Source organism: Syngnathoides biaculeatus, chromosome 13 (genome assembly GCF_019802595.1).
Source record: "Syngnathoides biaculeatus isolate LvHL_M chromosome 13, ASM1980259v1, whole genome shotgun sequence".
NCBI classification, from domain to species: domain Eukaryota; kingdom Metazoa; phylum Chordata; class Actinopteri; order Syngnathiformes; family Syngnathidae; genus Syngnathoides; species Syngnathoides biaculeatus.
Genome location: NC_084652.1, coordinates 8382095 through 8396055, shown reverse-complemented (window position 1 = coordinate 8396055; position 13961 = coordinate 8382095). Strand labels below are relative to the sequence as shown.

Below are 13961 nucleotides of genomic sequence, written 5' to 3'. Positions count from 1 at the left end.
CGCTGCTGTCGGCTCAAATGACAAACACACATCACATCAGCGCTTTGTGCTCGTCACGTTCGATTCGGCGTCTTTTCACGCCTTCCGCGCTGTCGTCGCCGTCGTGGTCGTTTGTGCACCTCCGAATGATCTTGTGCTGTCCCCGTCAGTGGTGAGAAGCGGCGAGTATTACTTGTTTGAAACCGACAGCGAGGAAGAGGAGGAGGAGGAGGATTTGAAAGATGAGGAGCCGCCGAGGAGGTCTGCCTTCCAGGTGCTTTCTGCATAGATTTGTTTGACTCTTTGGCTATTTTTAGCCTGCATATTAATAAAACATTTAGAAGCTAATATGTCTGCTTTAATGTAGCACTGATACATGATTCTGTACTAACCCTCTCCACCTGTCTCTTCCCGACACCACTTGTCTTCTTTGTCTCTCTCTCTCTCTCTCTCTCTCTCTCTCTCTCTCTCTCTCCATCTTTGTGCTCTTCATTGGCATTCCTTTCATCCCACCTGTATCCATTCTTCTCCCATTTGTGTCTTCCATGTTTCATTCGCCTGTATCCTTACCAATTTTTTCTCCCTGCCGCTGACTTCTCCCCCCCCACTTTATGTCATCCACTTGTATCTTCCACCCACCTACCACTTCTCCAATTGTGTCCATTCTCCACCTTTGTCCACGTATTCTTTCAACTGGTCTTGTCTTCTTCATCTGCGTTGAACTGTCCTCTCTCCACCTATGTCCCCTCCCATTTACTTTTTTCCCCCCACCTGTCTTTTCCTCATCCGTCATGTCCATCACTGACCTTTCCCCCGTGTCCTGCCTACTCACATCTATTCTGGTCTCCATGTCTATCCATACCTGTATCCTTCCCCACCTTTTGTCATTTTTCCGTGTATCCTATTCACCTCTGCCATCCGTGCTCTTATGTCCCATCCCGTATCCTTCGCACTCGTTGTCCTCATGCCACCTTGCTCTTCCTCTCCTCCCGTGTCTTCCCCGACTTGTAGCGAGCTATCGGGAAGTTTGTGTCGGCCGTTCTGGCTTTGCCCAAGTCTGTCATAAAGCTGCCTAAAACTGTGCTACAGTATGTATTGAAGGCAGGAAAGGTAATCAACTGGCTATCTCCTCATTTGTGCATGACCCCACAAAGTGTGTCCAGCGTCCATTTCATGTTCTCGTACAAAAGCCATTTAGTGAATGTCGAGATGTAGTTGTGAGCAAGAATTGTGACCTTTTGCTTGTCATGATATTTGTTGTTCTTGTTTTGGTGACTTCATGGGTAAGTTGCACGCTGATAAATGTCAGCAAATTTCTGAATGCACGTCCCCCGTTGACGCTCTTTTCCAATGGACCTTTCCGATGCCGATCTGAAGCTCCGCCCCCTTAGCCATGCCCCACAAGCTTCCAAAATGGCAATTGAACAGAACATGTTTGAAGTCGATTCTCTATCACGTATTCCGGATAATACTGGGGTATGTTTTTTGCCAAATGTGTCAGACTTGTCGAAGAGAGTTCTACAGAGAGGTCTCAACTATTTCACGGAATTAAGATTTTGGGTGGAGCAGGTCACAATGTCAGAGTTACAGCGAAACATCGGCGATCGATGCAAAAAATGTTTGACGCCTCACAAACTTCATACTGAAATCCAACAGGATAAAATAGTGGAATCGTACTGCGCATGATGAGCAGGGTGAGTACTTTTTACTTGGAAAGATCACGAGTAATATCATGGTAGTCTTTAGAAGTAAGTGGGTGTGTTCTTTTGACTTGGCTCGTATTTGAACCCAGTGCTCTGTCTTAAAAGTCCGATGTGATGCAAATAAACATTTCTCTTGCATGACATCACGCATTCACGTATCCCTACCCCGACTCGTCTGCATAAAACATGACACACTTCGTTCAGCAGGTCAGTGATACACTAACAAAGTGAAAGTTGTTCTCCTGCAATGTATGAAGCACTGATAATTATTCAATCAAACTCAGAGAAGATGCTTCTCCCTCACTGACCTTCGAACATATAGCCTTGTGTTTGTTGATATTGTCCACATTTAGTTGTACGTGCGCTCTTCCGCGAGCCTTAATCCATCGTAGACACTTCGTCAACTGTGTTTTAGGCTTTGCAAAATGAATCAAGCGAGAATTGCACGTTCCCCAAGGGCATCTGAGGACCATTTTCTTCGTAACATTAACTTTTCCAAGCGCACGCCACTGACAACCAGCATTGCTGGTGGGATAATACGGTGAGAGGGGCGTGTCGAGCCAGGGGTTAAGACAACACAGCTATCTGATTGGCTATTATTGTACGAGTGATTGACAGGTCGGAAAGGTCCATTGCTTGCGGCTCAGCCCGCCTGAGCGCATCCCTGCTTCGTTCTTATCTTGTGTCTTGTGTTGAACTGCAGTTCCTCTATCACACGTGGATCAAAGACCCCAAAGCGGCCCTGAAGGCGAGAGCCAAGGAGAAACGCAAGTTCTGGAAGAAATACACCAAGGGAGTCAGAAGCAAGAAGAACAAAAAGGAGGGTAAGCTGGGAACAAACAGGAGACGAGTTTGAAAGTGTTTTTAACGTGAACGGGACAAGATTTAAACTGGTTTTAAAAGGAATTTGAGGTTTCAAACTGGTTTTCATGTCAACTGGAGGAACTTTTAAAAGCTTTGAAAACTGCAGTAACTGCTTTTTGTTGTTTTTAACATGACTAGGGTGACCTTTGAACTGGTTTAAAAATGATTTTTATAACCTTTTGAACTGTTTTTAACTCAAACTGGACAAATGAAACAGGATATTAAAATGATCTTGACTAGCTTCAAAGTGGCTTTGACAAACTTTAAACTGCTTTTAAAGGGCACTGGATAAGATCTAAACTGGTTTAAATGTGAGCATGCAAATCTTTAAACTGGTTTTAATCGACCAGGACGAGCTTTAAACTCAATTTCAAGACTAATCTGCCAAACTTTTTCTAGTTTTAAAATTAACTGGAGCAACTTCAAAGTGTTTTTAAAATGAACTGGATAACACTTAAACTGGTATTCAAATTGACTGGACAAGTTTTTAAATGGTAAATTATGACCTGGATGAGATGTAAATACCTTTTTAAAATGAATCAAATTTAAAGTGGGTTCATGTGTGACTCGAATGAGCTTTGAACTGGTTTTTATACCTGGAAAAGCTTTAAACTGGTTTTGAAACTAACCGGACGAACTTTTAACTGGGTTTAAAATGAACCCGACAAGGTTTGAAGTGCTTTTAAAATGTTTAGGACGGACTTTGGGGATATAATTAGCTTTTAACTGCTATTAAAATGCGACAAATGAACTTCAGGGAGTGTTTTTAAAGTGAATCGGAGGATACGTCAAACTGGTTTTAAACAAACTGGACAAATCCCTTTTTTTGGTGCAGCAGCTCACATTGGCATCGAGGTGGACGAGATGTCTGACAGCCAAGAGCAAGACGATAACAGCTCTGGTCCTGGTTGGTGTCATCTCTTTCTCTTGCCCCACTTCCTCTTGGCCTCTCCTAACCTGTTTAACCTTTTCCAGACAACATCTTCAAGCGTGTTTACAACATCATCAAGTTCACGTGGGTGCTGCTGCAGACCACGGTGGACAGTTTCACTCGCTGGATGAACGAAGTGTGCCGGGAGTACATCGACATCTCCACCGTACTGCGCATCGAGCGATGCATGCTCACCAGGGAGGTCAAGAAGGTAAAATACTGTGCTTTAGGATTCTGTACTGTCCTCGACGGGAACTTCCTATTATGTAATCTATTGATAATCCCCTTAATCTTATGACACTCTCAACCTCCACCAGGGCAATGTGCCATCCAGAGACAGCATTCATGTGTACTACCAGAAGGCCATGCGGCTCAACATGTCACGGCAGACCAGCATGGACTTGCTCACCGAGGATGAGTCTGCGGAGGATGAGTCTAGAGTCCGGCGGCGGCGGCGGAGAGGGTACCACATGGAGAGCCAAGCTTCCACAGCCTCCAGGGACAGCATCTCGAGGTACGTGAAGACTCTGGACAAGACACCCTCGTTGGGTTCAGCTTCACTCATCTCAATTGAACTGGAATTTGGCCATTTTGGTTTCAAGCAGGCATTTTTGGGCAAATTCCAGAGCCCATACATAGTTGTGGAAATTTCAACAAATGAGCCTCAATTGGTACCGAAGCTATCCTGGACATGGACAATGCTACAGTTTTCTTTTTTCCCCCAGTGGGATCTGATGTGGATTTGACTTTTCATGATTTTGAGAATTTCCATGAAAAACCTTTTTTAGGACCCGTTAGTCACAGCTAGTCCTGTATTGAAATATATTGTGATGTCATTTCATTACCATATCACGCATTGAAACATTTCATCTCATTCTGCTTCCTCCACCCACCGTCGCTGAATCTCAGCGCCTACACCGAGGCCACCACCTTGTTTTCCCGTCAGTCCACGCTGGAGGACCTGGACGGGATACCTGAAAGCGTTCCCAAAACCAGCGAACGGGCACGGCCCAAACTTCGCAAGATGTATGGCCTGGACGTGTCAAACTCATCCGTGGAAAGCGGGAGTAGCTTCATATCCAGGTGCAGCCACCCTCGGAGGCAACAAGCGCACACGCATGCATCAGGCGTCCATCTTGTCATGTCCGTGACTTCCATATCATCATGGATGCCTTCCCTTGTTCGAGTAGATTTTCTTGGATTACCATAATTTCTGGCCTACAGAGCGCACCTGATTATAAACCTCACCCAGTACATTTTTAAAAGAAATACCATTTGGTGCATACGTGCGCCACAGCTGTGTAAAAGCCGCAAGTGCCATCATTGAAACACATTATATTTACAGAGAAAGACGGTACACAGAGAGAGTTTTCAAAGTTGTCATACCTTATCTTATCTTAGCATAGCAACAACAAGATAGAACGAACAGGGCTGGTTTAAAAAAAAAAAAAAAAAAAACAGCCACGGCAGCTACACAATAGCAACATGGTAGCACAGCCGGTTTAAAAAAAAAAAAAAAAAAAAAAATACCAAAATCACTAAGACGCAGCAGCAACACGCAGCGCTAACGCTAGCGTAACGCTAACAGGGCTGATTAAAAATAAATAATAATAAAACGGTAAAAATCACTGAGACAGGACAGTACCACAGCAGCAACATGTGATCACAGTGCTAACGCTAGCGCAGCGCTAACAGGGCCGGTTAAAAAAAAAACCATGCTGGTAAAGGTCACTTCCTCGGCACATAAATTCCACCGGTCTCACTCTTACCTTTTCCGCTTGAGTTCCCCCTTGCGGCCGTTAGGAAAAAGGCAAAAATTAGCCACATCACCTCGTAAGCCGCGGGGTTGAAAGCGTGTGGAAAGAAAGTCGCGCCTTATAGGCCGGAAATTAGGGTATTAGGACACTGACAGTTTAATACGAACAGATCGAGCTTTAAACTGTTTTTAAATAGAACTGGTGCAAGTTTAAATAATAAACAACACCCCCCGCTCCTCCCCCCCAACCCTTTCACTGGCAACACTTTTAACTGCTTTTAAAGTGACTTGGACAAGCTTTAAACTGGTTTAAAAATGCTTCTAATTAGTTATTCTTTGGCATATGCCCTTCATAGCTGCACTCTAAATGAAAGTAGGTCTTGCATGATCAAACTTTCCTTGGCAGAGGTAAGTAAATATTACCTTTCATTTGTGTACAACTTTATCCAAAGCGCTGTCTCCCTTTTATTTTTAGAGCCAACGTACTGTCAGTAGTGCGTCCTTATCAATTCTTACGTCCCCAGACAGGGCACCGCGGAAACCATAGAAGAAGAAGCGGAGGAGGATCGGGATCATCGGGAGGAAGGGCGACGTCTTCCTCCGAAGTCACAGGACCCCGAGGAGCCTGAGGATGAGAGCGGAGCGTTTGGCGAATCTGACGAGGATCGCCAGGAAGTTGAAGAGAAAATGCAAGATGCACAGGAAGCGGAACACGATGAGGAGTGCGGTGTCTTCGATGGTGGACAGGAAGTAGAACGTGAGGAGAGGAGCATCATCTGGGGGTCTTTCAGCCAAGAGGAAGTGCCCACTCACCAGCTCCAGGAGGACATAATCAGTGAGAGCGAGGATGGAGAGGGGGAAGGAGGAGGACAGAGTGACTTTCCGCGGACTGAAAGCCACGCTGCGGGACTTCTGTGCACCCCTGACACGGATGCCTCCAAGACGTCGGACGGCGACGTGCCGCCCAGCTACAGCAAAGCGGTCAGCTTTGACCGCTTGGAAGTAAGTGACGACGACGACGACACCGACGTGGACACGAGACGGCGGCACATGCTCATGACCTCAGACAGCCGCTCGGACAGCAGGTCTGATATTATGCTGCCCTCCATGACTACTGAGTTGACCGCCAGCGAGTTGCTGCTCAACAAGTAAGATTGAAACATTTCATAAATACTGTAATCTGCTCAATCTTTAAATTGTTTTTGAACGTTCCCAAAACGTGCACATGCCCACACCAGTAGCTATTGCAACGGACCTAGCAAAGTACCCTGAGCAACAGCACCCGGTAACCGTTTTTTCCCCCCTCTGTCTGTCGCTAGAATGTTCTATGACGAGGAACTGGACCAGTCGGAGAAGTTCTACCAGAGCCAGCCGCTGGTGCTGCAGCTGTGCTACGCCCTCTACAACATGCTGGTAGCACACTCTGAGATGGTTTGCTTCCTGGTCATCATCATCAACCACATGGTGTCGGCCAACTTTGCCACGCTGGTGCTGCCCATCACCATCTTCCTGTGGGCCATGCTGTCGGTGCCACGGCCCAGCAAGCGCTACTGGATGACCGCCATTGTCTATACCGAGGTGCCAACTAAAGCAAAAAACCTTGCATTTTGACGCACGTTACTAAGTTTTTTTTTTTTTTGTTATTGCCAGAATATTTTTTTTTCTGTTAGTATTTCCTTGTGTCCATTTACATTTTCCAAGTTGATTAGGTTGATTATGTTGATAGTTAATTAGTCTTTCCTGTTCCATGGTTATCATTTTTCCTCTTCGACATCATTCCCTTTTGCTGATGGTAAAAAGAATCCAAAAAAAACAAACCATCCGTTTAAAAAAAAAAAAAAAATTCAACTTGTTTTGAAATTACCTACTTGTAGAACTTCACAGTAATCCTAAAATTGACTGATTGAATCTCAGTCTGGGTCTAAAGGGAAGTGGACAAAGCTTTAAAGTCATTTGATTTGATTCATTTAAAATTTAAGCAGTTTTTCCAGTGAACTGGTTTGTTTTAACCTCTTTTTAAAATGAAATGGGCAAACATTTAAGATGGTTTTATTTCAAAATATTTAATTTGATTTTAAATTCAAAATGTAATTTTATTTAATATATATTTTAAAAAAAGACATTTTAAACACTTTTCAAAAATGACGAGGTGAGGTTTAAACTGATTTCAAACTGAACTGACAAATTTTCTGTTTAAAAATTACTGGTCATAAAATAATTACAACTGAAAAACTTTGAACTGCTTTTGAAATGCACTGAACAAGATTTAAACTGGCTTCCAAATGTACGATTGGGGTTTTTATGGATTTTAAAATAGTCTCCACTGAAATAAACAGAATTTCTTTTCAATCCATATTATCATATGGATTTACATTTGGTGACAGTATAAATATAACAATTGATAACTGAGTTACGGCTATCTTAAATGACTGTTTGTTTTGTTCATCAGGTCACCATCGTGATCAAGTACTTCTTCCAGTTTGGCTTCTTCCCCTTCAACCAGAACAAGATTGAGAAGGACAACCCATACCACCCGCCTAACATCATCGGTGTGGAGAAAAAGGAGGGCTACGTCCACTACGACCTGGTCCAGCTCCTGGCACTTTTCTTCCACAGGTCCATCCTCAAGGTAAATGCCAGTTAGCGATAGCGTTAGCCACAGCTAACATCTACAGTATTTTATGAGCAGTTGGCTTTAGCCAGCGAACTGGACCAGGACACAACTCTATTTTACATGCACAATATTTACCACTCAGTGTTTGCGTTATCTTTAGCCAGCTAGCACAACCACAGTTAGCTTGAGTCAGCTAGCACAACCAAAGCTATTCACTTTCATGTTGACTTAGCATTGAACTCTACTTTACATTCCACAGAAACTTAATTTAACAGACTAATAGGGGGCCACGTCATCCGTAAAAGCCCCTTGTCCGTTAATTTGAAGCACTTCCTCAAATGGGCTGAAACACCCGATGAAGTACACAATTATTGTGAATATAGGTATAAAATTTTTAAAGTTGAGCTAAACTTACCTTTTTATACGTTGTGATAGTGCAGTGATCGCTGTCACTTCGGTTGTGTGATAATGGCGTGCAGCTGGTAGAAGATTGTTTGTTACTATTATTGATTATTGTGGTGGCGAGTCGAGGGTCACTTTCAGGAGCCGCAAGGTTAGCTGCCAACCTTTTCCCACTTACACTTAAAATTGGTGCCATAAAAAAAGCGCTTGACTTAAAAATAGATTAATACTTAATGAAAAATTAGTATAGCATGTTCATGAAATGAGACGTGAGCCCTCGAATAAACATCAGCCCAAGATAAGAATAGCTAGATATGACCGTTTTGTAGCGACATGCGTATCGGAACTCTAAGCTAATTTCAATTCCTTTGAGATGGGAATGTTGCCCCTGCCAAAATTGTCGCCGGGTAGGCACGTCGGTTAGCTGGATCTAGTCTTTATATCTGTGACAACAGAGGCACAACCCAGTCACTCTCTCATCCTTGCACTCGTAAACATCAGTGGTTAATTCCTGAACTAATGCTCTTTGCTCGCTACAAAGGGGTCTTTTCCAACTGGACACCATTTTCTCTGTCTGAATTCTGTTGTTTTGGGGTCCCTGCACCTCTATTTTATAGTTAGCTTTAGTAGGCTAGCACATACCCAGATATTCTTGTTCCTGTTGATCTGGCCATTGATCGGAACCCGTGCCATCACAGTGCCACGGCCTGTGGGACGAGGACGACCCTAAGGAGAAGAGGGAGGCGTCCCATCAGAGCGAGTCGGAAGATGAGGGGAGTCGCAGAGACGAGAGTGAGAAGGAGTCGGAACCCGGTTCTGCCGCCAGCGCCTCGGGTGTTCGCGAGCGGCGGGGCTCCACGCAGACATTACGCTCCATTAATTTCGGCACCTCAGTGGACTCGGGCCACGTGCAGCTGCATCACCCGCAGCAGCCCACCTACCAGCGGCGGACCAGCTCCAGCGACGGTTCGCATGTCTTGCACCGACCCCGAGCCAAGCGTGGTGAGACCACTCCACCAGTCGAGGTCTGATTCGTGCTTTGCGGGTGGAGCTTCATTCCTGACTTGAGTGTCTTTGCAGAAAGCGTCACATCCTGCGGCAGCAGTCACAAGGACGGCAGCGAAGCCAGCGTTCATAGGAAGAGTAAGAAGCAGATGATCCTGGAGAAGCTGAAGGAGCAGGTCTACAAGGCCAGGGCCTACACTGTCAAGAAGTACAACTCTTTTTCCAGCAAATCTTTAAATCTTTCCAGTGTTTTCTTTTGTGTTGTGCTGAATCTTGTGATGAAAACTCGGTTGATGCTTTTCAGGTTCATGGAGATCTACGTGCCCATGCGTCAGTTCTTCTACGACCTCATCCACCCTGAGTACAGCGCCGTGACCGACGTCTACGTGCTCATGTTCCTCGCTGACACCGTCGACTTCATTATCATCGTTTTTGGCTTCTGGGCTTTTGGGGTAGGTCTAGCCTGGACGTTGAGATTTTCAGAGGCTTGTACCGCTTGAAAAGCTCACCCCTAGAAATTTGGGTGTTGCGTTACATTGAAATTCAGTTCAAAAGTCATATCTGACTATCATGATCCAAGGACTGCCAAAGCAGACCAAGTCTTGGCCAAAAAAATTGTATAGGGTCGGAACAACTCAATTCCCAGCATGGACACTTCCCAGATGACACAGAAGTATATTGATAGCACATTTGGAAAGGTTACCCTATGAACTAAAGGGGCGAGAATGTCAGGGTTGAAGTTCACATTATCCAGGTCTGACTTTCTGTTTAAAAGGTACTTCCGATAGATTCTTGACTGGAACCCTTCCGGCGGTCATAGGATGATGATGTCGGTACTGCCGGAAAGGGCAAACTTCCATCCCGATCTGTCGTCTGGTTCCACGTAGAAACACTCGGCAGCAGACATCACTTCGTCCCTGTCAGAGGATCAGGTCCCGGGACCTTTTTTGGTCATGGTCCTCATCCAGTTTGGGACCATGGTGGTGGACCGGGCCCTCTACTTGCGCAAGTCTGTCATGGGCAAGGTCATCTTCCAGGTCTTTCTGGTCTTCGGCATTCACTTCTGGATGTTCTTCATCCTGCCGGGAGTCACCGAGAAGTAAGAACGTATCCGCTTGCCCTCTCAGCGTTAAATATCATTCGTTCATTTTGTGTCTTTTCCAACCTTCGTCAAGGCGTTTCAACAAGAACAATGTGGCACAGATGTGGTACTTTGTCAAGTGCATCTACTTTGGGTTGTCGGCCTATCAGATCCGCTGCGGTTATCCCACCCGCGTGTTGGGCAACTTCCTAACGAAGAGCTACAATTATGTCAACCTTTTCCTCTTCCAAGGGTAAGGAAGTCGTGATGGACTTGGAAAATCATGAAAGAAAACAAACAAAAAAAAACCACCTCTTTGGCAGGTTCCGTCTGGTTCCGTTCCTGACCGAGCTGCGTGCCGTGATGGACTGGGTGTGGACGGACACGTCGCTGTCCCTGTCCAGCTGGATCTGCGTGGAGGACATATACGCGCACATCTTCATCCTCAAATGCTGGCGGGAGTCGGAGAAGGTGCCCCACTACAATCCACTTGTGACATTTTGGAAGTGGGGCTGAGCAAAAAATGAGATTGCAAAGAGCAATAACACCTTCCGGTACCCCCCAAACAGAGGTACCCTCAGCCCCGAGGCCAGAAGAAGAAGAAGGTGGTGAAATACGGCATGGGCGGGATGATCGTGATGCTGCTCATCTGCATCGTGTGGTTCCCGCTGCTCTTCATGTCGCTCGTCAAGTCCGTGGCCGGCGTGGTCAACCCGCCTCTGGACGTCTCCTTCGAGATCACGCTGGCCGGCTTCCAGGTGAGATAAGAAAGGGATGAGAGGGATTTTAAAAAAAAAAAAAAAAAGACAAGTAGCAAGTCAATCACGGCGTTTACTTTTGTGTCCACGGCAGCCCATCTTTACCATGAGTGCTCAGCAGAAACAACTGCAGGAAGTCTCGGAAAAAGACTTCACCAATTTCGTGAAACAGTACAATGACGACGAGGTGAGTACAACGCTGACAACAAAAAGTCTCCTCGCACATTAAGCGCTGAAATTAATCCTTTCCACTTGCTGAATGACATTACCGTAATTTCTGTCCTATAAACCACGACTTTTTTCACACGCTTTTCAACCCTGCGGTTTATGCGCTGATGCGGCGAATTTACACTTTTTTTTTTCTTACGGCACTCGAGGGGAAAAGGTAAGAGTGAGACCGGTGGAATATATGTGCCGAAGAAGTAACTTTTACCGGTCCGGCCCTGTTAACGCTGAGCCGGCGTGTTACTGCCGTCTCTCAGTGATTTTTACCAGTATGTTTTTTTTTTTTTGTTTTGTTTTGTTTTTACCTGCTCTGTTAGCGCAGCGGCAATAGTGTTAGAGCAGCAGCCCTAGCGTTAAACTCTCTGTGTACCATCTTTCTTTGTGAATATCTCGTTTTCAATGTGGGCACTTGCGGCCTTTACACGTGTGTATGTATCAAATGGTATTTCCTTTACAAATCTACTCCGTGAGACTTGTAACCATGTGCGCTCTGTAGGCCGGGAATTATGGTACATTTACCTTATTTTGGTCTTTGTGTGGTTAAAAATAGATGCCGTACAGTATCAAAATAGAGGAAAACATAATTTCCGGTGATGAAATGAGTGGGTTCGGAAATCGCTGTGGCGTTTCTTAGCCTTCACGGGTAGAGTGATATTTATAATCCCATAATGCAGCACAGCTTTTGCTTTGCATTGTGGGATGTGGCAGCCATTTTAGGCAAAAACGGAAAAAAATAAACATACCTGAAGTGCGCCACCAGTGATGTTTATGCGACACAAGCAAAAGCATAAAAAACTGAGCCAAAAATTAGTATGCAACTCATGGTCATTTTTATAAAAAAAAACCAAAAATTGTTCTGAAACCATATTGTTCGTACTCCAAAATGTAACTCTCGTTCAGATTTTATTTTTTAACTTGGAAAAGTGAGAGCGATACTAACACAAAGCCCAAAAAACAATGATTGTAAAATGAAGTGAAAACCTCACCGTATATGGTGATTTTTGTGTTTCAGATTTCGTTCCCAAAAAAATGGAGTGAAAAAAATATATTAATTATTAAAAAATATTTTTAATAACAATATAATTTTTTGGGAATGTGTAAAATTGTGAGAGAAACAGCCCAAAACGATTTTTAAAAATGAAAGAAACTGAATTTGGTCTCTGCGACCGGCGCCCCCAGGAGGCGCTGGAGTGGCTGGGGGGCTACATGCCGGGCGACCTGGTGATCGCCGAGCTGAAGGGCAGCTCCAACTCCCTGTGGACCATCAGCCCCCCGAGCAGGAAGACCCTCATTGACATGCTGGCCCTGGATGAGGACTTCCCCATCACCGTGTCCTGGTCGGTGCAGCGCAACCTCAGCTTGGGAGCCAAGGCCGAGACGGCGTCGGGCAAACGGGTCACCAACCTGGGCAAGGACACCAAGAAGCAGCTGGTTCTGCTGCTCAGCGGAAACGACAGCCGCTCGCACGTGTGAGTGGACCGACAGCCGCGAGCCGAGAGCCCGCGGATCCCGCTCACGTTGTCTTTTCGACACGCAGGACCCTCAAAAACATCTTCCCGCGCTACATCAGAGCCCCCAGCGACTCGGACGCCAAGCCCGTCGAGCAGCTGTACAAAGGTAGACGCTGTATTTTGGCCATTTCACTTCTACTTCCTGTCTCATTGCTGTTATCATACCCCCCCCCCCATTTTACCTACATTTCCTGCCTCCAAAATTCTTCGACACTGCTCTAGAGTGTGCTTGCATATTTTTTCAGGGACTTTTCACCCCCACTTCCTGCCACCATTATTTTTGTATTTTCTGGCTTTTATTTTGAATTTTAGCCCCACTTCATGACTTGTAATATTATGATTGCTGGCTATTTTTTTTTTTTTTTAAATTCCGTTTGTTCTTCCCTATTTAATATGGAACCGCCACATTTTTTTTTGGAATGGCCAATTTCTAAATATCACTTCCACCACTTCCTTCGTTTTTGTGGTTGGTGGCTCGCGTTTTGAATTCCGTGACAACTCTCGTCTAACCACAGTTATAATACCAGAAGTGGTGTAAGGCTTTTTTATTTTATGATTTCACCTCCACTTCCTGACTGTCCACTGCTCTTTTTTTTTCCTGATTTGGAGAATTTTAGCACCACCAACACGGCTCTTCCCGAATCAATATGAAAGCAACCAAATTTCTTGTGCGTTTTTTACATACCGTGATTTCCATCCTATAAGCCGCGACTTTTTTCACACGCTTTCAACCCTGCGGTTTATGCGGTGATGCGGCTAATTTGGGCATTTTTTCTAACGGCCGCAAGGGGGCATTCAAGTGGAAAAGGTAAGAGTGAGACCAAATTCAGTATATGTGCCAAGGAAGTGACTTTCACCGGTCCGGCCCTGTTAGCGCTGCGCTAGCGTGTTACTGCCGTGTCGTATTTCTTAACCAGCCCTGTTAGGGCGGCGCTAGCGTTAGAGTTAGGCCGGCGCTAGCGTTAGCGTTTGGTCGGCGCTAGCGTTAGCGTTAGGCCGGCGCTAGCGTTAAACTTTCTCTGTATCATCTTTGTAAATATCTCGTCTTTCAATGTCTGTTTCAATGTGGGCACTTGCGACTTTTACACAGGTGCGGCTTATGTATGTATCAAATGGTATTTCCTTTTCAAAT

The 13961-nt window shown here is 45.2% G+C and overlaps 1 protein-coding gene across 2 annotated transcripts in view; it reads left to right on the top strand.

The window, feature by feature from the left end:
* LOC133510632 (piezo-type mechanosensitive ion channel component 2) overlaps window positions 1-13961 on the top strand; it is a 61615-nt gene that overhangs the window by 46385 nt on the left and 1269 nt on the right. For both annotated transcript variants that reach the window (XM_061838740.1, XM_061838739.1), the window contains 19 exons: window positions 150-253; window positions 2386-2506; window positions 3382-3453; window positions 3522-3688; window positions 3795-3991; window positions 4387-4560; window positions 5758-6381; window positions 6553-6811; window positions 7683-7862; window positions 8948-9251; window positions 9330-9462; window positions 9559-9706; window positions 10142-10353; window positions 10430-10588; window positions 10659-10806; window positions 10905-11093; window positions 11188-11280; window positions 12498-12787; window positions 12856-12935. In XM_061838740.1, the coding sequence (XP_061694724.1) occupies window positions 150-253; window positions 2386-2506; window positions 3382-3453; window positions 3522-3688; window positions 3795-3991; window positions 4387-4560; window positions 5758-6381; window positions 6553-6811; window positions 7683-7862; window positions 8948-9251; window positions 9330-9462; window positions 9559-9706; window positions 10142-10353; window positions 10430-10588; window positions 10659-10806; window positions 10905-11093; window positions 11188-11280; window positions 12498-12787; window positions 12856-12935 (3654 nt within the window). The remainder of the gene's footprint in view (window positions 1-149; window positions 254-2385; window positions 2507-3381; window positions 3454-3521; window positions 3689-3794; window positions 3992-4386; window positions 4561-5757; window positions 6382-6552; window positions 6812-7682; window positions 7863-8947; window positions 9252-9329; window positions 9463-9558; window positions 9707-10141; window positions 10354-10429; window positions 10589-10658; window positions 10807-10904; window positions 11094-11187; window positions 11281-12497; window positions 12788-12855; window positions 12936-13961) is intronic.